Raw genomic sequence first — 23555 nt, 5'->3', positions numbered from 1 at the left:
TCGTAAATGTCACACTTCATGTGAAACACTCATTATGGTTAATCATAGTTAACTGATAAATCAGGATCAAATCATTAGTCATTTGTGAGTTTCCTCAACCTGCTTTGTGAGACACGCCTTGGGAGACTAAACCAGTGTTTTGGAGAAATGCAACATTAATAATGGGTTACTGTTGACTCTGCTTATGAATCTGAGAAAGGAGAAAGCTGCACTCATCAATAAACATGGCCATTGACCTGAACCAGTTGGTGCAACAGCCACTTGCTTCATCGATTGTCACATTGATTTCACTATGAAGCCGCACTGGACGAGTAAATGTCTTCCATGTCATATAATGCAAGAAACACTCTCAAATGCAAATATGCTTATTTCATGTGTTGTGTTCCAGTAAGTCATGGTGATATGAGCTGTGTGTCATCTGAAGACTTAGATCCAGTTGTCATTGGATGCTCCCATAAGTTTATGTTTCCATTTGATAGTCTTGGAAGCATCATGCGAATCAGTCATTTTTGCACCATCATTTTATGGCAAAAAAAGCTGAATTTTCAGCATCATTACTTCATTCTTCAGTGTCACATGATCATTCAGAAATCATTCTAATATGCTGATTTGGTTTTTACTGTAAGTTTGATCAAGTAAAATCAGCCAATATGCAGTTTTGATATTTTCAAAAACATTTAAAAATCTTAATGATTTCAAACCAACACAGTATTCCGACACAAAAATAAAAAAAACTACTAGCTCAACAAGGCTCACAGAAAAAAAGAAATTAAAAAACGTCAATGTTCTGCCCTGTAAAGTAAAAATCGCAAAATCATTAACGTTGCCATTTTTACGTTATCAGTTGGATTACACTTGAACCTCTTTCTTTCTTCATTACAGTTATCTCCCTTTAACAGTATTCAAATTTCTATTAGCCTATAAAACGAAGTTGTTCCTCTTCCTTGCACATCTTGCAAAAAGAATCAGCCCTGTCTTTATCAACTCAATTCTGCAGAGACTCTTAAAACAAAGATTATCTCCATCTTTTGACTGTGCACGCTGTATTTCATTAAGGCAAAGAGTGGTTTTGAAGTGATATCGATTTCCATCTTCTCTCAGACTGAAAACGAGGAGGACATTTTGGAGCATTAAGCCTTTAAAAGCATTTTCCTTACGTTGCAGCTCAGTGTAAAATTTCAGTTTTGGAGATTTAATGTATGTTTAACGTCAGGTCCGGTGTTACTCACAACCACATTCAGTCTATTTGGTTTTTGCTTGGCTGAACCACAACAGAAACAGTTATTTCTCCAGGGCTCATGGTTCTGTGGCTTTTTGACCTGCTATGTAAACACTCGCATAGTATTGTCAAGTGGGTTGGGATAGATTGAACCAGACCACCAAGCATTGCCAAAGCAAACTTACCAGATCGGTTCATGAGCAAAAACTATAAGCCAAAAGGGATGGTCAGAGACTAACATTATCACATTTTGTTGTTTTTTATGTTTCGTTCCAGTTGGCGGAAGAGCTGCGTGGTGTTGTCACCAGCCCAGAGACAACAGAGTTGTTACACTTGCTCTCCAAACCTCATGTACAGGTGAGAAGAGAATGTACATGTGGGTCAAGATTTGGTCAAGATCACGAGAAAGGTGGATTGACATATCTGACTGACTGAAAACAGAGGCAGATAAAAGTATTCCTGCTTTTATGGTGGGTTCGGGTTGGTGTCATTAGATAAAGTACATTAATGGTATTTGGTGTAAAATCAATCCAAGTTATGAGTATTTCTTTCTTTTCACGGGTTGTCTGTTTTAGGCTTGCATATTCTTCTTTTGGAGCAGATGATTATATACAACTGATAAAATATCGAAAATCTACATTACTCTCTGACATCAAGCATGAACTGGACATAAAAAGAAAGAAAATTCACATTTAGAGTTGTTACAAAACAGACCCACACATTAAGTTTATAGAGTTCAGGAGTTTTACTTATGAGGGCCTTGACAGCTTTATTTGTGATTGGTCTAATGATATGTTGCTTCTTGGATCGTTTGTTTGGCTCTCACATTTTATAAGGCAAAACTGGGTTGCCTCAGTGAGGTGATATTCAGTGTGGAAAGATACTTTATCAGGCCAAGTGAGAAGACCAATCAACTGTGTTGATTGTTGACTTACTTGATTTGCTGAGAATATTTTTTTACCCTGGATATATTCAAAGGTTTGAGGTCTGTAAGATTGTTTATTTCATATTTGAAACTGCAATGTTTTGTAACAAATGTAACATTTAAAAATTACACTTTTGTTCAATTTCATGTATCTTTGCTGAAGAAAAGTATTAATTTCTTTAAAAAAAAAAAAAAACTACTGACCCCAATCTTTTGAATGCTATTGTAAAGGATAAATTAATCTTTCTTCAATTCTTGCTATCTGCTATACTTGATTCTGATTGGTAAGTCATGTCATTATGCAATTATTATTTTTTTTTGTATAATGACAACTAAACAGGTATTTTCAGACTCCATAAATTATGTATTTTGACCCCCAAAATATGCATTTCTTTCATGGGCCCCTTTCTCGAAGGCATATATTGTTATATATAAAGACCCTTTCGTAACATAAATCTATGAATAATTAAAAAATATAAAGACAGTATTGTAAAAAACAATCTTTTTTATACCCACTAACATGCATTTTCCCCAACATTATCCCATATAAATACTGCTAACCGAATTCCCGACCAGATAATTTCATACCTGTGCTCTCATTATCCTCTTCAGGCTTTTCTCACAGTGCATGACATGGTGGCCCAGAAAGAGTTTGACCCTCGGTTGCCGCCTCTGCCTCCACTCCCTGATAACGATGAGAAAGAGGAAGATTCGATCAAGATTGTTTGCCTGATGAAAAACCAGGAGCCACTGGTAGGTCCCTCTGAATAACGTGAGTAAAACATAAGAATATAGTCCATTTATATCATGCTGGTTAAAAACAGGTTACAGTAGTAGAAAGCTCAGCAGTTAATTCATTCTGAGATCTGCTTCAGCTTTAAATATAAAGTACATTGGACTCCCTTCAACCCTGTCAACTATCAGATACCTTTAAAAACTCATTTTTGAAGAATAATGTTTTAAAATCATCCATAGGTGAACTTTCCATTCCTCATGTTTAGGTAAAGGTCATGGCTCTGAAGTTGATTAGGAATCAATTGAAATCAACTGAAATTGATTACTTCGCTGAATTGTTTTTGATTGTAATAAGCAGAACGCTAATAAGGCCAGCATATTTAGAGGGAAGATTTGGATTATCCTATAATGCTAAGAGTATCAAATTGCAACCTGGATCAGTTTTGCCCTCAACTCTACCTCCAGAATCATATTTTCCATCACTGAACAAAACCATCTGGACTTACAATTGTGTTAGTTAAATGGGATGCTTTGAATACAAATAGGAAACACTGAACAGCACTCTGCATGTAAAACGCATGACTTCAGATTGAACCCTCTCAAACAAGGTTTATCTTTTTACTGTGGGTTATCCTTCCACTTCTGACGCACAATGTGGCTGTATTCCCATTCACAATGCATAGCTTGTAAAATGGTGATTTTCTCCATTATTACTCCTTTTGTCTATAACATCTGGCGAATAATGCCGAAGGAGGAACCCATTTGAATGAGGCTTTATGAATTACAGAGAATGAACGGAAAGAGCATCATCAGTTTTTGGTACGACCGTGATGAAGAGTCCCTCCTTGCCTTCCACTCACTAGACTCAATGTTTTGTGTTTTTTTCATCTGTTGTCTACCATGATTGTGATTAGAATGGAATAGTCTATGATGAATATCATCATTATATGATTATATGATAATCAGACGACAAAATAGTCCAGAAGTCTGAAGGGAACAAATAGATGCAGTTTCATCAAATAAAAATCTGTCTGTATATCTGGCTTACCTAATTTTATACAATACACCATTAAAAAGTTTTTTTTTTTTAAAGAAATTAATACTTTTATTCAGCAATAAAATCGATCAAAAGTGACAGTAAAGACTTTTACGCTGCTTCAAGAACTAAATTCAAATAAATGCTGTTCTTTTGAACTTTCTATTCATCTATGAATCCTGAACATAAGTGCATCATAGTTTCCACAAAAAATATTAAGCTGCACAACTGTTTTCAACATTGATAATAATAAGAAATGTTTCTTTATCACTAGATCAGCATTTCAGAATGAAGGATCATGTGACACTGAAGATTGGAGTAATGATACTGAAAAATAAGCTTTGCCATCACAGGAATAAATTACATTTCACAAATATATATATATATATATATATATAACATTTTTAATCATTACAGTTTTCACTGTATTTTTGATTGATTCACATAAGAAATAAATAAAATAATCTACTGACCCTAAACTTTTGAATGGTATCTATCTACACTTTCTTTTCTTGTATTATTTCAGTGGTTTGTTTCTCAGTTTCTTTGCATATAGTGATCTAATCAGTGTTGCCAAGTCTGTGGTTTTCAGACCGGGCAGATGGGGTTAGTGATCAGTGATTAAACCATTAACCTTAAATATGATCGTTCTGTCTTGGAGCAGAACCCATCTGTTTTCTCTGCACCATTAGTAGTGAGCTATAAACACTGGGTCGTGGCTTTTTCGTGTTCTATTTATGTGAAGGAACTAGAAAGTTCTCCACAATCCAGAGATCTTTTTGTGCTTCTAATAGGGGACCTGAGCCCTGTGATTAAGGAATACAGGCCATTTTGGCTTCTGTGGTCAAGGAACTATGCAGGGCCTCCTAACTCCTGTATCAGTGTCCCATGTGGCTTGACTGCCATCATTGTCTGCTTCTAAACAGGCTTGTTAAAGCTTGGTCTCCTGAAGCGGGTCATGTCAGAGGCCCTTTGAGGACTAAAATGTTCTTTTAACCATAGTTTTGACTAGTTTATTTCAGGACCTCTGCAAGTTGTTAATATATTTTGGAGAGTTTAACCTATACGGTATTAGTGCATGTGGTGTGGTGGCCTTGGTTGGTGTATTGATTGTCCTGGGCGATGAGGCATGTGAAAACAGAAATTGTTGTTCTCTCTAAGCAATGTGAGATGGTGTTAATGAAAATGGACTTGAAGCAAAACACAGTTGTGTATAATTTAAAAAGGTCAAAACTGATGTGTGTTTAGATCTAATGAACCTGAAAGATTCATTTCACTGGCTGCTGATTTTTCCCCCCTTCAGACAAATGAAGGAAAGACAACCGATCTGATGTTTGACATATGTCAGCAAGCTGTGTGATTTAAACAAAAGCTTTTTTTTTTTTTGTCTTAATTTGAGCTTTCATGAATAGTTTTCCTCATTAAGTTTGACTTATTCGTCATGGTTTCATGGAACATTTAACACTCAGCTCCCACTGCATAACGTGTTTAAGATTCCTATTGTGATATTCACACCTGTATTGCCCTTTCTAAAGAAATTTCTGTCCAGATTTCTACTTGGACTTATCCTGACAGTCACATACTGATTTACAAGGCAAACTGGGATTGTTTGCTAGAAATTGGTCCCTCCAGATATATGAACTTGTGCTTTACAGTTGATTTGCTTTGAATGAATTTTAAAACCTTAGACTTGTATTTCTGAATGACAGCCTACAGACTCTCAACAAACATTTCTATGTTCCAGGGAGCCACCATAAAGAGAGACGAGTCCACTGGTGCTATAGTTGTAGCTCGGGTCCTGAGAGGAGGAGCTGCTGATCGGAGTGGTGAGATGCACTTTAAATGTATTAATATTATAACCTCTTTCACCATTGTGTTTTTGATAAACACTCTTAGGTAACACTTTATTTTACGACCCGCAAACAACTGCGTAAGTAAACCGAAATTACGGTGTACGTTTCTGTAATTAGTGTACTTCCGCGTAGGTATAAGGGAACAATATGTTAAGTTTTGGGTAATAAAGTGGTAACAAGCAGATATACAACCTGCAAAGAACTTCGTAAGTAAACCGAAATTACGGTGTACGTTTCTGTAATTATAGTGTACTTCCGTGTAGGTATAAAGGAACAATATGTTAAGTTTTGGGTACTAAAGGGGTACAACCAGATATACAAGCAAATTATTTATAATGTAATTATTTTAAAAATAACAGGTACCTATATTCTTTTAATATATTCCAGGCAAAAATTGTACGTCTGTGTATATAAAAGGTTTTATCACATTTCTGGCAAAATTATGTTCTTGTGCAATGTAGTTACATGGTAATTTTAACATTGGTGGGTTGTAAATTAAACTTTTATATATATATATATATATATATATATATATATATATATATATATATATATATATATATATATATATATGGCTGTATGTAAGCACAGTATGATAAAAATGTAATCTGAAACAATTTTATAAACACCTGATTTTGAAAAAAAATATATATAATGGGGGGATATAATGTGTTACTTTGTTGTTTGATACTGTAGAAAAGACAATGTTTTATTAAGATGAAAAACTGTTTTGAAATTTTCTTGTAAAATAAAAGTCAGAAATTAAATGGGATCCTTTATTGTATATTTACTGCACTTACCCTGTAACTACACAGAACAAGGGGGTAACAAGCGACACTTTAATTTACAGCCCGCAGGAGTTACACTTACCCTGTAAATACACAGTTGAAACGGGTAACAAACACTACTTACTATGTAACAATACGAAACAACACTATTTGCACAGTAATTACAGAGAAAGGTACTCTTATTAAAAAAAACCTTTTAATTACACAGTATATTTGCCCTGACATTTAAGTGTCATTGCAATACAATGTGATAAGGTAAGTACTAAGTACTACATGGTACGTTCTAAATTAAAATCATAGCAGAAACTAATTTTTTTGGCTTATATATATATATAAAGTTTAATTTACAACCCACAGATGTCAAAATTACCCTGTAACTACATTGCACGAGAACATATTTTGCCAGAAATGTGATAAAAACTTTTATATACAACAGACGTACAATTTTTGCCTGGAATATATTAACAGAATAGGTACCTGTTAGTTTCAAAATAATTACATTATAAATAATTTGCTTGTATATCTGGTTGTACCCCTTTAGTACCCAGAACTTAACATATTGTTCCCTTATACCTACGCGGAAGTATACTATAATTACAGAAACGTACACCGTAATTTCGGTTTACTTACTAAGTTCTTTGCAGGTTGTATATCTGCTTGTTACCCCTTAATTACCCAAAACTTAACATATTGTTCCCTTATACCTACGCGGAAGTACACTATAATTACATAAACGTACACCGTAATTTCGGTTTACTTACGCAGTTGTTTGCGGGTCGTAATATAAAGTGTTACCCACTCTTATAATTAGAAACTAAATTTGTTTATAGATTGATGCCATAAAATAACCCTTTATGTCGACCTGAAATGGAAATTTTCCATCTTATTGTGAAAAAATTTGTAACATTTAATCAAGTGAAATGACAGACTTTTTTCTAGTGATGTATGCTGGACTTCTCCAATCATTTAGTCAGCTTAAACCCCGCCCCTTTCTTTCAAAAGACTGCAAGCTCACATTCAAATCTGCAAGTTTATTATCATAAACCAAAACTAAGACAAAAACGAGTAGTTTCAAAACATGTAACTTACATATTTTGAACATGTAACATTGTAAACTTAAAATATACATCATGTAAAACAACAACAACAAACCCCTAAAACTAAATACAGGCCAAAAAACACACTCAAAAGTCTTGCTTATTTAAGAGAATTCTGAATGCTACTGGCTGAAGAAATTATTCACATAAGACAACAGTGTAATACACGCCCCAAACATGTTATAGTTATAGTTATGCTTATAGTTCCTGAAGCTGGATTGTGAGTGGTTAGTGAATAAGACACTGAAATAACTTAATTCACCTCACAATGTTCAACGTAATTCTTTCTGCTGATTCTTTCTTCTCATTGCTTCATTGGTGGATGCCACAGGTCTAATTCGTGAAGGTGACAAACTCAAGGAGGTCAATGGAGTTCCAGTGGAGGACAAGAACCCAGAGGAGATCATTCCCATACTAGTATGCATTGCTGGTCAGTCGCCAGCGTGTTTGGATGCTGGTTCCCCGCATGGGATGCTAGTGTGCTGCTGTCCCCATCAGGCTTCTTAATTAGCTTAACCAGCAAACCTCTCTTGGTCAACACGGCTAAGCTGGCTAGACCAGCAATATCCAGAATAGAAACTGATGATAGTCTAAGCTGCATGCTTGAATGTGTTTGGGCATTTGGTGTGTCTGTGCTTTAATTTGATGTAGTGTGCATTTGTGTTTGAGGGTTTTCTGGAGCCTAACAAATTTGCATTCTATCTTTGTTTATACACTACTAGTCAAAAGTTTGCAATAATTATAATTTTTTCAGAAATCATTCTAATATGCTAATCATTAATGTTTTGTATGAATGTTTTGCTGCTTAATATTTTTGTGGAAACTGTTATACCCCACACTTTTGATTGGTAGGTAAAATAAATCATATTATTAATAATTATAATGAATAATATTAAGTCATCCATAATGTTTCAAAAGATTTCTGTTTCAAATAAATATTTTTTTCTTTAACTCTCGTCAAAGAATCCTGAAAAAATGTATCACGCCTTCCACAAAAATATTAAGCAAAAAAAAAAAAAGTATAACAATAATAACCATTATTAATAATTAAGTACCAATAATAATTGCTAATAAATAAGTGCCATATGAGCATATAAGAATGATTCCTGAAGGATCATGTAACACCAAAGAATATGTAATGATGCTGAAAATTCAGCTTTGCCATCACAGGAATACATTACATTTTAAAATATATTGTTATTTAAAATTGTAACAATATTATTTACAATTTTTACATTTTCTGTAGCCTACACAATATTAATATTTTTTACTGTATTTTTGGTCAAATAAAGGCAGTCTTGATGAGCATAAGAGGAATATTTTCCTGTTATCACTGTAAAGCTGCTTTGCAACAATTTGTATTGTCAAAAGTGCTATATAAATAAAGGTGACTTTACTTGACTTCTTTCAAAAACATTTTAAAAAAAAACTCTTCATTATTCCAAACTTTTGACCAGTAGAGTAAGTGTTATTCAATCTGAACCTTGTAAGCTTTTCTTGAGCCTTATCACATCCTCTAGGCCCATTCAGAAGGAGCAGTGACCTTCACAGTCATCCCAGGCACCAAAGAAGAGCCGGAGACCATAGAAACCAAGGTCCCTTGATGAAAATCAAAGCGTACTTATATAATAACGTTTTCTGCATTGCATTTTACACTCCAGATAATTTAAGCCATAATTGGTGACATCAACATGTGTTTGTGGATTGTTGCAGATCTTTGTGAGGGCACTTTTTGACTATGATCCCCAAGCAGATCCCGCTATTCCATGCAAAGACGCCGGGTTGGAATTCTGGAGAGGAGATGTGTTGCAGATTGTAAGCCAAGAAGATGACACCTGGTGGCAGGCCAGACGGCACGGTGACGCCAACCTCAGGGCTGGATTGATTCCCTCAAGGCAGCTTCAGGAAAGGTAAGAAAACTTTCATAATCAGACTGTTGCAAAGTTTCACTCCAAGTCTAGACTGAAGAAACTAAATCCTTTTGTTGTCAGAGTCATACACCGATGTTGTCAGTCAGACTCGGATCCTGTCATCATGTTCCCAATGTTGAATTAGACACAGTCAATGGCAACTCAGTCTGACACTCCCTTAGTCAAACTGTAAATCTTGTAAGAAAAACAATCAATCTCATCAACATTTAAATAAAATGTCTTTTGTCTGGACACTGGGGTCCCTCAAAAGACAATGGGAATCTATCAGCCTGCTGAGATTTTATTATTTGTGTGTCTTTCAACTGATGACATGACAGTGACATCATTGAAAGGTTTACTATAGGCAATAACTTGATCTAGTCTCAGCCTTAGATGACACGTTTACCACAGTCCGTTCACTGACCGTCTAATACGGCCCAAAATCATATTTAAAAGCTAATTGATTTATGTGCAGTTGAATAGTTTGCCAGATTAGTTAAATTGAATCGTTTGAGACACTTAGTTACAAATAAATTTGATATCAATGAGCAGAACTGTAAAAGAAAGTTTTGTCTGTGAAATAGTCTGTATTTATTACTTTTAGATGTGCAGATCACAAATTATATATCCATATCTTGTTTTGTTTTTTTGTAGTATAATATTCACTACCATTGAAAAGTTTGGGGTCAACTTTTGGGTTTGGGTTCTTTAATCAATACTTTATTCAGCAAGGATTAAATTGATCAAAAGTGGCCGTTAAGACTTTTATATGGTTGCAAAAATGAATGCTGAAGATACTGTATATATATATATATATATATATATATATATATATATTCAAATAGAAAACAAAATACAAAAAAATAGTAAAAACAGTAATAGTATGAAATATAATTACAGTTTAAAATATAACTAATTATATTTCATACTATTACTGTTTTTACTATTTTTGATCAAATTAATTCAGTTTTGGAGAGCATAAGAGACTCTGACTGACGCCAAACTATGTTTTGACTATGCGAGATTGAACTTCATCTGACTTTAAATAGACAGCTTTACAATATTTATGAGAAATTAACTGGAGCTAACTGTGTTTTCAGCATAGTTTCAATGTTTTTCCTACAGGAGAGTTACTTTACAGAGGCCTGAAGTTCTGTTTCACCCACCCAGAGTGTCGAAGGCATTCGGCGGTAAGCTCAGAAATCCCTGACATTTACTAGACAGAGCTGTATTAAAACAACATGCAGATAAGACATTATTTGAAAAATTCAAATGCTAAAAGTATCCACTCTCTCTAGTCCTGTCCAAAATGGTGCATTTGATGTGCACTAGCAGACTTTAGCCTGGCAAGGCAGTAGGGTGTACCTTTAATTTGCACCCTCATTGTGCAGTTTTTCTGAGCCTTCACTGAGAATTCATGTCAGATGTCTCATTAAGAGGAAAACTGTTAGAACGTAGTTGTCACATTCACCGTCTGTCATCGTCTTGTCTTCACTACAATTCCCAGAATCCTCTGTAATCATCATCTGCACCTGCTCCTCATCACCTGTGATCATCCTCATCATCATCATCATCATCATCATCATCACCGTCACCTGTTGTCCTAGTCATTATCTGTGTATTTAAGTTCCCCTCTCACTCCTTGTCTTGGTCGGTTATTGTTTGTGCACCAGCACACTGTTTCTTGTTTGTTTTGAGTTACCTCCATTTAATAAACCTTTGTTATTTTTGTACTTCGCTTGGCTTGTCTTCTTCCTCAACCCGGACCTTACAGTAGTGCATTGGGAAGTCCAATACATTTTTTATTAGCTTGACATGCGTTTCTAATAGGCTGAATATTAATTTGCGAGTGATATTTTTGCTGAGATCGCCACTGGCGGCAATATAATTTTACATGTGATTTTGCAGTGAAAAAAAAACTCAGTTACTGAGATAGAAAACTACGGAGAAGTGTCAATGAATGAACATCCAAAAGTGCAGGAAGTGTCTGTTTCGTGCACACAAAGTAGTTAAACTCCAACAGCCATCCATAATCACAGTAACTGACACCTTTAATATGTCACTTTTAATGTGTTTGTAAATTTTAGTAAACAATTAACAAACTTTCAGCTTTCAAATTCTGTCAATTTTATCACAAAATACATGCAATAAATGTTGTTTTGGTGCTCTTTAATGTGGCCTGAAAGATCGCTCAATCAGCATTTCGACTTTGGAAAGAGCTTGTATAAAACAGCTTAAGTCAAATGTACTTCAGAAAAGCCATTCAATACTTATAAATGCGTTAGTCAGCTAGAAAAATAACTATAGAAAGGTGCATTTTGCTAAATATATCCACTATATCACATAATCCTGATATTTTTATTTAACCTGTTGTCTACATGAGAAAAAAATGGAAGGAGCTTAAAATGAAATTCAACATCGCCCATATAATTGCATGTGAAGAGCTGCCTTTCACCAAATTTATCTATAAGAAAAATAGATTGGGTGTGTGCAAGACATACAACAACGTTTATAGGATGCATTAGGAGAAGGCCACACTATACTCATTGGCCAAGTGATGCTGACATTATTATGGTCTATGACACTGGTTCAGACTGTGTAAAGAACAATTCTTTGTGACTGTATGTAGTTCTCAAGTTGGAAAGGCAATTCAGTTCCTACTTTAAGTGTATCTTAGATCCCAGGACACCTACAAGATGGATGAAAATGCTGATACTGTAGAAGGAGGGCAGATCTGACAACACATGACACAATTAAAACATTTAATTTGACAATTTAATTTGGGCAAATTACAGAGCTTGCAAATCTCCTATCCTTTTAAGAGAAGTGATAGCTAAGAGGAACAACTTCTTGAGAGTAAGAAACTTGAATTGAACCTCTTCAGTAGGCTCAAAGGGAGCCAGGGACAGGCCAAGGCCAGATCCCAAGCCGGTACCCTAGTGCATACTGCAAGTCTCATCCTCAATGTGCCATGGTGGAAACGTGTTACCAAAGGGTCTCTCCCTAAAGACATTCCACCCAAAGAAATGTGGTAAATAGCTATGGCTGCCACATAGTCCTTTAAAGTGGACGGGGATAACCCCGCAGCGAATCGCTCCTGCAGGATCTCCAGCACTGTACCAACAGGGCAGCTCTAAAGTGAAGGATGGTCTCAACAACCTCAGTTGAGTGACCAGAATCTATGAGCTCTATCAGCTTCCACAGTTCTGGGCGGGGTGAAGTATTGAGCCCCCTGCCTGGGACAGAAGGTCCCTCCTGATCGGAATCTCCCAAGGAGAGCCATCGAAGAGAGACACAAGATCCTAGAACCACACTCTGCCTGGTCACCGCGGGGCGATCAAGGTGAGACGGACCGTGTACCGGCGAATTCTCTCCAGAACTCGCGGAAGCAGAGCGATCGGGGGGAAAGTGTTCAGAGACGTAGCCTCGGCCATGTCTGAACCATAGCACCCAGTCCCAGAGAAGCTAGATGTGTGAGGGAGAACCAGAGTGGACAGTAAGACATCTCCAAGACGCAAACAGATCCATTAGTGCCTGGCTGAGCGCCCTCCATTCGCCTGGCCTCAGCCCCTGTCTTAACCCCTGTCTCAACATGATGTCTGCTCCCTGGTTATAGCACCCAGGGATGTAAGCTGAGTGAAATCAGCTTTCCCTACGAACACAGGAGGATTTGGTGTGCCAGTTTGCGGAGTGGATGTGGGCGCAAACCACACTGGTGATTTATGTTGGCGTCCACCAATGTGTTATCTGACTGGACCCTTGAGATCTTGGATAAAAATTCTTGAGAGCAAGAAAGACAGCCTTTATTTCCAGGTGATTGATATGCCAGGAGAGATGGTGCCCCCTCCAGAGACCTTGAGTTAAAGGACCCTCTAGAATCACTCCCCAACCCGTGAGGGAAGCATCCGTAGTTAGCATCTTGCAACAAGGAGCTCCCAACACGGGAATTTGGCCTAGGGTTTCTTCCACATAACCAAGGCACGTAAGGATTGCCCAGTTACCTTGATCATGCGAAAAGGATTGCCCCTTGGGGAAAACCCCCTAGTCCTTAGCCACCACTGTAGGGGTCTCATGTACAACAGGCCAAAAAGTATCACTTTGAACGCTGCTGCCATCAAACCCAACAGTCACTGAAACTGTTTCACAGTGAGTGACTGGCCTAGCTTTACTCGGTTTACAGTTGACCCGATTGATTCAATGCGTGCAGGGGAAAGCCGTATTTGCATCGTAACCAAATCCCACACCACGCCTAGAAAAGTGGTCCTCTGTGCTGGAGAAAGCACACTCTTCTTGGCGTTTAACCTTAACCCCAACATTTTAATGTGCCAACACATTATATGGGCCCTTCGGGTAGCAGCGTTCTGTTTTTGTGTGAGGAGGTGTGAGGAGCTTGCTTTCGATGTTTGGGGCTGCTCCTACTCAGCAGTCCCAGAGACCTGAGAGTGGCGGGGGGAGAGCTTTTGGAATGCCGCCGCCTGTTTGCTGTCCTCCTGGAAATTCTCTTCAACTGTGTTGACAGAGTCGCCGAAGAGGCCAGGAGGTGATAGCGGGGCAACCATAAGGAGGCTTTTATCTTTCTCTTTGATGGCACTGAGATTCAACCATAAATGCCTCTCCAGGGCTGCCATAGCACGACCAATGGACCTAGCCGTCTCCTTGGTGGCCCGGAAAGAAAGATCTATGGCCCAACACAACTCTGTGACTGCGTCAGGCCCAATTCCCTCGCCCTCATCCAGGTCTCCTAACAAATCTGCCTGGTAGGCTTGCAGCAAGCTCATGGTGTATAAGCAAGCTGAAGCCTGACAAGACGCTCAATATGCTTTGCCCACCAAAGCTGAAGTAGTTCCGACTTGCTTGGTTGGAAGTGTCAAAGCCTTTAGGGATTATGCAGTCTGGGGAGAGATAGCTGGCTAGCGTCTCTTCCACCTTAGGCATCGCCACATATCCGTGCTCTTTGTGGCCAACTATTGTTTGTGCACTGTGAACTCGATAGGAGACCGGTTTCTTAGACAATCTGGACACCTCATTGTGGAGATCGGGAAAAAATGGAAGGCCCCAACGAAAAAAGGCTATGCTCATCAGGGCAGGAAGCGTTCGTCTCGTTTACTTTTGGGATGAACGTCCTGCTTCTCAGCTGGCCAGTCAATGTTCAGTCTGGCAACAGCACGAGTCACAACCTCCACCAGCTCCTCATAGGCTGGAGAATGAGGTGGCAAGTCCTCAAGCTCTCCTGCCTTGATGCTTTCAACATCCAACTCCTCAGAGCTGGATATTTGCAGCACCGGTGCCTCACCCAGTGCCTCAGTCCGTAGTGGAAGCTGTTTACAGTATACACAGCCAGCACCCTCGAGCACTGACTGTGCATGCTCCGCTCCACTTCCAAACAAACAACATAAAGATTGTGTGTATCCCCACCTGTGATGTAGTGTGGGCAGGGATGAACACACAATCTAAATTGCTGCTTAATATCAAATAAACAAACACAAAACGAAAGTAAAATTGGCAGCTCCTCGCATACTGCTGCACACACATAAACTAAACATAATGTAAAGTCCAGGCCTGGTCCTTTCTCGTCCTTCACTGTCGTCGCTCCTCCTCTTATGCTTCCGTACCTTCTCCGTGAGATACGAGGCCGGTGCGGCACGCTCATTATCAATAACCACCGTGCCATTCTCTCACGGCTCTCGGCCTCGCCCTGCTTCCCACAGTCAACTTTCTACTAACCCGAACCCTAACAATTAGCTGACATGTAGTTCCAAATTTATGAGAGTTAGCTGACGTGTAGTTGCAAAGTTACGTATAGTAGAATGTCTAAAGTGAACTGTCGAAATACAGTGGAAACTATACAGTATGTTAAATAAGTCATCAAACACAACAAATAGTCTATACGCCTAGCATGTGTTGTTTATTTTTGAGCTCTTGCTATATGAAATATATAAACAAAGGACAGACCCAACATCCTTTACATTGTGTTAGACTAGAGAGTGATGTGGAAATGATTGTGGAAATGGAGTGATGTCACACTTAAGATCACTACAAAGACTGTTAGTGTCAGTCAGAGAGTAGAGCGTGTCTAAGGGTGCCAGGCATCTTCCTGGAGCTGCTCTCTGGAGACATGAGCTGAATAAATGACCTGATAAAGTCTGAGGAACTGCTGTAAATCACAGTGGTTCTGCCGGACATATAAAAAAAGGTTTTACTACGTGCGAACACATTCATACTGAGCTACGGAAAGATTGCAGACACCCTGTTCAGAACAATCTTAGTCCATCTTGTATTGCTTAAGACATCAGGATGGACTAAGTAAAGATGATGATGTGTTGGAAGACAGGAAGACATGACACTTCTCCAGATTTGGAATAAAAACCTGAGTAAAAAAATATTGTCTACTAACTACACACATAATCTAAAAGCTGTTCTTTCAGTTTTATTGTAATATTATTGAATATTATTTTACAGTAATGTAATATCATTTGACAAAAATATTAATAAATACATTATATTTATGTAGTAATATAATACTATTTTTGGAATAATATTTGATTTTGTCAAGATTTAATTAGTATACATTGGTTAAATATATTACTGTAAATTACACTAAACATAGAAAGGGGTCACTGGTGACCTCCTGCATGTGTTAACAGGATGTTTTATTAAAAGGCTAGTTCACCCAAAAATGAAATGAAAATTATCTCATAATTTACTCACCCTCAAGCCATCCAAGGTGTATATTACTTTGTTCTTTCAGCCAAAACCAATTGGAGTTATATAAAAAAATATCCTGGCTCTTCCAAGCTTTATAATGGGAGTGAGTAGAGCCTGAGATTTTGAAGCCCAAAAAAGCTCATCCATCCATCAAAAGTAATCCATACGGCTAAAGGCCTTCTGAAGCGAAGCAATGCATTTTTTGTATTTTTTATGCATTTTTATTTATTTTTGATGCTAATTTTGCATTTTTGATGAGTCGGACGGACGAGTGAACTATGAATATGCTTGATGTATTGACAAACGCGGAAGCACAGAGGATAGAGCAAAACAAAATAAAACACCGGTCACAAATTAGAAGTCAAACAATGAGGATTTCGGTATAAGAGAAGAGGAGCTTGAGTTTGTTGCCCAGCCATATACTCTTACCTAAGCTTACGCTACTTTTACATCCTACGTCATACGTCAGGTTAGAGGTCCACCGGAACTAGACTCGCACACGGCTGTTATATATATAAAACCCATGAATATTAATATTTCCATAATTCAAATGAAATTAATTTGCATCTAAAAATCTTTCCTTACTAGAATTTGCACACGCAAACTTCCGGTAGCTTTTGAACTATTTTATAATATGCTGCATTTTTTATTACAGCTTGGCTCTATAAACAAGTATGACATCAAGGAATGAGTAATGCATGTAATGAGTAATACCTGAACATTACATCGGAGATAGATCAAAACTCAATATGCTGACACTCTCATCAGTTCAGTGAGAGTCACAGTGATGCTGTCCACCAAAACATGTAGTTGTCATTGAGCAAAGTCTTCATTTAGCTGCAGTATATATTGTTGAGGGAATTAAAGCGGGGTGGAAAAGGGAGAAGCCAATAGATGGATCTGGAACAGTTTTATTTCATCTTGAAAAGTCATTGTAGGTCTGTTCAAAGCAACAGCCTTCCCAATAAAAGCTCCATCTGTGGGTTGGATGCGAGGAGAGTGACAGCTGCTCTGCGACTCCGAGTCCTCACACGGCGATGATCGACGAGGTCACTTTACGGCCTCCCCTATAACACACTCAAACACAGAGCTTGGGTCGGAGCAGAAGGTTACCAAAATGCCACGTTAAACTCAAGACAGCACCAGCATTTTTACTGGCTCTGTAAAAGCATGAAACACATCATTCCCCAATGAACCGCAGGTGAGGACATGGTTAGGACAAGTTGAGCTTGGGCACAAAAAAATTGCATTTACTATTCCGAAAATCCACTCTGGCCACAGCATGATGGACATTTGCAGGTTCTCTTCCAAAATAATTTCATTTTCCTTTCTTTTTTCAATTTATGGTACATCCATCAAAAAACCCTTGTCATCTCGTTTACATTCTAAAGCCACCAAATGAAAGAGTAGAGATGAGGAGAGGTGTTTAGAGTTTTTAAAGGAATGCCCTCTATGATGTTCCTATAATCTCATGTAGTACGAAGTTTGATTAACCCTAAAAGCTGCAATGTGAAACAAAGCAATAGGTAAATTATTATTATATTACATTATATTTTATTTTTAGGGGCAGATATGAAATATATTGTAATATAATGTAATACAAAACTAACTAACTAAATATTTTTTTAAAACCTGCTTAAGTTTAATGAACCCCATTTGCTCTTTCTCCTGGAAGTTGTATCTAGTCAGCCAATCGATTAGAGCTGGCCAGTGAACTAAACTGTGAGGGTGCTGTGTAACTCTGCGACCATGACGGTACAAATTTTGGCAGTAAAATTTGACATCATACGCTCACTGATTATACAGAAAGATTGATTAATGAAGTGCTAAGCCTTTTGATATATTTAAGTGCAGCTTCTTTCTTTGGCAAATAGCTATGTCTGTGTAATCTCAGAATGAAAATGTATTTCCTCAACATCAGAAACTTCTACAGATTGTCAAAATCAAATTTTTTTCTAAAAACTATTTCTTAGTTGTGAGTGCAACTTCTGATCAACTCTCTCTGTCTCTCTCTCTCTCTCTCTTGCCCTCTCACTCACACTGAACAGACAACATGGAAGGTAATTTTTCATCCTTTTCAGCACATAATCACATAACCGTAACCCAGCTCTAATTTGCTGGTATTTTTGTCTTTGTTTACATCATGTGTAAAAAACAGTAACATTGCAAATTACCCCTTTCTTTCACCACTTCTTGATTAAGGGTTGCCCTGACTTCATTTCACATTTATCATTATTTGATTAGAGTGCACTTTTGTCCTTTCTCTCTACACCCTGCTTTCACTCTATGACCAGAGGATGTGGACTATGGAGCGTTAAGTGGCATACATATAGGTGAGGATTTATTTTTCTGAATGGTAACTGTAGCTCCATACACTGTTTAGAACATCAATGCTCAGAAATGTTGACACAGTATGACACGTCAAGTCACCTTTAGTTTATTTATATACTGCTTTATACAAAATAGATGGTTTCAAAGCAGCTTTACAGGGATCATCAGGAAAAAACAGACTTCAATTCTGCTGTACAGCAGCTCTAAAAAGAAAACAGTGAACAATCATTATTCAGTTGAAGTCTTTTCAGTGTTTATTCAGTTCGGTTCAGTAACTATGTAAAATTCATAAATTTTTGAAACAAGTTCAGTTAATCTCTGGAGAAAACAGTGATGTCATCATCCAGTTCATCATTTCATCACATAAAAATATTTGGCCTAAAATAATAAAATTAGTTTAACAACTTTTTTAAACATTAGGAATGTTGCAAAATTCTTTGTGTCAGTTAAAAGTTAGAACTCTTTCCAAATATGATGGCCCTCTTGCAAGGGACCCTCTTTGTGTAACACTTTAGTTTAGGGTCCAATTCTCACTTTTAGCTACTTGCTTATTAGCATCGATATTACTAGGATATTGGCTGTTTATTAGTACTTACTGTATAAAGCACATATTAATGTCTTATTCTTATTCTGTTCTATATGGCCATATTCTACATCACTTAATGTTTAATGTTTGTTGTATAAAACCTGAAGTTTTTTTCTTATACAAACATATAATTAGACATTTCATTTTATAATTTCCAACCAGTCTCTAGAAAGAAGAAAGAAAAATCATACAGTATCAGATTTGGTGTTTTAAAAATCATTGCATTAAACATATTAATTTATATAAAAATGTAAAACTGGCATAGGTTTAGTTCCAAGGAAATGTAAAATGTATCTTGAATCAAACTTGTTTTGGATTTTAAAAAAACTATCTGTTTAAAGATGCATAAATGCAAATATGCATTTGCTGTTTGAGCCCAAATAATGGTATTGTTAACTCAACTGCAAACAGTCACATATTTTATTTTATTCATACATTTACAGTGTATGACTTGGCCTGTTAGCCAGAGTGCTAATGAACAAGATAGTTGTTAGAGATATCCATCCCATCCTCTTTTCATTCGTGCTTTTGCATTACGTTCCCACACCATTATGAGGATGATGTTTATTCAAGGTGAGGGTCATTCGTTTTAGATTTAGCCTGATCTGGTTTGAGCATTCATGCTAATGGGAGAGGCTCTGATGGCTTCAGACTGGGTGCTTTGTGCTGGTCCATTAGTGATAAAGGCCATTGGAGAGCGGAACGTGCACTGTGCTCATTTAGCGGCAAGGCTACCGGATGAGTCTAGCAGAGACGCGCCTCATTTTCAGCTCTTTGGCAACCTTGACTCCACTTCAAAAGCCAACATGTCCACAGCTAATCTCCATGACACACAATGGCCAAACTAGCGTCAGGGCTGCTGCAGTCCCTCAAGAAAACATGCTTAAGACATTACAATGGGACCAAGCCATACTGGGCTTATTTTGCCAGCTCCAGAATTTCAGATTTATCACAGCAGCAGTGCAAGCAAGTATGTGATGGAAATTTGGATGCCTTTGCCACAGATGGAGAGCTCTGGTAGCACTGGATGCTTTTTGAAAAATTGTCAACATTCTTCTATAAATCTATTCAGCAAAGCCTAAAATTTAGAGGTGCTCTTCAGAGTAGCCACGCAGAGATACAAGGCCCAGGATATTGTGGGATACGAAAAGGGTCATGAGGGAGAGGTGTGGTGGGATATTAAACTGGGGAAACCTGGAAAAGGTATCAGCAAATCCCAATAAGATCCAGACGTGGAAAAACAGGGACGCATTAAAAACAGGCTCTATTTACAAACCAGATTATTTAATCAGTATGCAGTCCCACATGCAACAAAGAGCCAATACGTTAATGCATGTTTGAAACTCCAGAAAGCTTGCTTACTTCTCCAGATCTTTTGGATGTTTTTGGTGTCAGGTAGCCACAGCGCATGTGCGTTAGTAGACTTCGGTAATATGGCAATCAAAATTCTCCATCAAACAGATAATGGTTTTAGCATGCAGTCTGGTGCAACTAACCGCATATAATATGTCATACATTTTATGTACCGTTTGTGGCAGATAATGTGGACTGAGTGCTTGATGAGGTTAAGTGCAGCGTATGGTTTCTGAAGAGGCATAACAAAGCGCTTCCCGTCATATTAGCGGATTGTCTGTCCAGATTCCACAGCATGGGATAGTGCCTGTGTCTGTGTTGGATCACTGCTCGCATGTTAAATCACTATCGATGATTTAATGGCTCATCAGGGTGGCTCTAGGAACGTGAGGGCAGCAGTCTGGACATGTAGAGGGTATCCAGTGTGTTTTGGGGTACCTCTCACTATTTCTTAAAGGGATAGTCCACCCCGCCAAAATAATTCTAACATCATTTACTCATTTATCTTTCCTCTGCGAAACACAAAAGATATTTTAAAAACATTGGGAACAAAGTAACACTGGAGCTTAATGTATATAGTTTTACATTGTATATAAAAAAAAACACTGAGACAGAATGTGTAATTTTACCAAAAATCTAGTTATTCCATTTTAATTCAACATTACAAGCTCAAATAAATAAATAAATAAAATATAGCTGCAAGAAGCAATTATCGGGGTTCAAGCGCTTTAAAGGGAACCTATTATGCCCCTTTTTACAAGATGTAAAATAAGTATCTGATGTCCCTAGAATAGTATGTGAAGTTTTAGCTCAAAATACCCCATAGATCAGATTTTTATAGAATGTTAAAATTGCCACTTTTGGGGGGTGAGCAAAAATGCCCTTTAAATGCAAATGAGCTGCTGCTCCCGGCCCCCTTTCAAGAACAGGGCAGAGGTTCAAGAGCTCATGCTCTGGCACACCGGCAGCAACAAAACAGGACAATCTTACGCACTGAAAATGTCAGAAACTGTCAGTAGCAGTGTTCAGCCTTTTATGTTCGAACCGGAGTCGAACAATGATGCCAGAGCCATAGAATATATGCTGCATGGAGATTTTCACTCTAAATAAAACACAGTACAAGAGGTGTGCATTTAAAGTCTTATTCATAAACTCTCTCTCTTCCTTGTATTATCATCTACATACACAGTGAATTACACAAAAACACATTACAACTAACAGTAAACAAATATATACAGACCTTTTGCCTTTTCGGGGAGTGCTTAAACTGGTAAACTTTGTATCCGTAAAACAACTCTGATGGACTGTTTTAAAGCGCATGCTCTCCCTTTCATTTCACTCTGATTTCGGGAGTAAATGAAGACTGTTATGTTCACTCTTACATCCAACAACAAAACACCTGAGTTGCTTACGAGACATTCTTGTCGCTACAGCTGCTCTGGCGTCGATACAATTGTGGACTGTGTACAACTTGCTCAGGGCGGGCTCTATGCTACTAATACGGCAGAGTCTGTCAACAGTCGTGGGCGGGGCCTGTACAAAGTGACGTTACTTTGCCCACAATCTGTGAACGGCTTGTTCTGAGACACTGCTTATGATTTATAAAAAAATAAAAAAAAAGAAGTGGGTGGATTTTTATCATTATAATATATTTATCGAGTTGCGACATGCGAGGGAAGCGAAGCGCAGCGGTCGCTGTACTGAGCAGTGCAGGCTTGCTGAGCTGCGGCATCAAGCAAGGTGTACTGCTAGCAACTCGAGGCAATGGATGCCAATGCAGTTGGAGGCTCGCCCAGACCCCCGTTACTGCATGCCCGTTATACGTGGCCCCTCAGCTGGTGTTGATAGGTACTTGTTCTAGGGGCGTCTGGCCCGGAGAAACAAAAGGCCTGAACACGGCTTTGGCGGCAGGCCGGGTGTTTGTCACACGGAGCATGCCGCTCGGCCACGGCCACCTCGGGACTCGGTCACGAAGCCAGTGCTGAAGCGGTCTTCAATTGGAGGAAGCCGACCTATTTGCGGCTGCGTCTACCATATGCCTCAGGAGCCTCTGAAAAATTTCAGTGGGACCCTTTCTCACTTCTGTCTAGCACTGACCGGACACGTTCCTCTTGAGGGACGTGTAGACCGAGTCCACCTCCAAACTGTAAAAGATCCTCAGTCCGTGGGCGAGTTTACTCTTCCCCAGTTGACCTGAAGGCCCAACTTGCTATGTAGCACTCGAAGGGAGGGACTTGTACTGAGACTTCAACCCCTCGAACACAAGAACACAGGCATGGCCAGTGTTGCTGAAGGGTAGAGATCTGAAGTACGCGTCCTTCAGGTCGAACGCTGCAGACCAATCTCGGGGACGGAGCATTTGGGAAATGCATTTCTGTGTTTGCAACTTGAACGGAAGTGGCCGGGTCCACGCTGAGGCCTGGGTGGAGGCTGCTGTGGTGGCTCAGCGGGAGCAGAGGCGGCGGCAGATGGATGCCCTCAACGATGAGCAGGTGGAGGATCTGCCCCAGGCGGACGGGTGGAGGCAGCAGTGGGCTGCCGGGGAAGGATGTGACGGATGGCCTCCGTCTGCTTCTGGGCAGCAGAGAACTGTTGGGCGAAGTTCTCCACTGCATCGCCGAATAGCCCAACCTGTGAAATGGGGGAGTCCAGGAATCAAACCTTGTCCGCATTCCTCATATCTGCCAGGTTGAGCCAGAGATGGCGCTCCTGGACCACTAAGGTGGACATCTCCAGACCGATCGCGCGAGCTGCAACCTTCGTGCCCTGGAGGGCGAGGTCGGTTGCAGTGCGAAGCTTACCCATGAGCTCAAGGTCTGGGCTACCCTTGTGCATGTTCATGAGTGCTTGGGCCAGGTGGATCTGAAGCAGCGCCATGGCATGCAGAGAAGAAGCAGCATGCCCACAGGCTTTGTAAGCCTTGCCCGTAAGGACGGACGAGAACTTACAGGCCTTAGAGGGGAGACGAGGATCCCCCTTCAATGAGGTAGCGGTCGCCGGACACAGTTGCATCGCAA

At 38.8% G+C, this 23555-nt stretch overlaps 1 protein-coding gene across 2 annotated transcripts in view; it reads left to right on the top strand.

The window, feature by feature from the left end:
• The window catches only part of mpp7b (MAGUK p55 scaffold protein 7b), a 61530-nt gene that overhangs the window by 10903 nt on the left and 27072 nt on the right, over positions 1-23555 (top strand). Inside the window, exons 5-12 of one of the 2 annotated variants that reach the window (XM_084118822.1) lie at positions 1496-1576; positions 2757-2897; positions 5660-5741; positions 7985-8070; positions 9174-9248; positions 9367-9563; positions 10689-10753; positions 18563-18601. In XM_084118822.1, coding sequence (XP_083974948.1) covers positions 1496-1576; positions 2757-2897; positions 5660-5741; positions 7985-8070; positions 9174-9248; positions 9367-9563; positions 10689-10753; positions 18563-18601 — 766 coding nt within the window. The remainder of the gene's footprint in view (positions 1-1495; positions 1577-2756; positions 2898-5659; positions 5742-7984; positions 8071-9173; positions 9249-9366; positions 9564-10688; positions 10754-18562; positions 18602-23555) is intronic. The other variant, XM_084118823.1, reaches the window with a different exon arrangement.

This window comes from Abramis brama (genome assembly GCF_963993115.1).
Source record: "Abramis brama genome assembly, chromosome: 7".
NCBI lineage: Eukaryota > Metazoa > Chordata > Actinopteri > Cypriniformes > Leuciscidae > Abramis > Abramis brama.
Note: the sequence above shows the minus strand (reverse complement) of the source record. Positions and strands in the feature narration are given on the sequence as shown.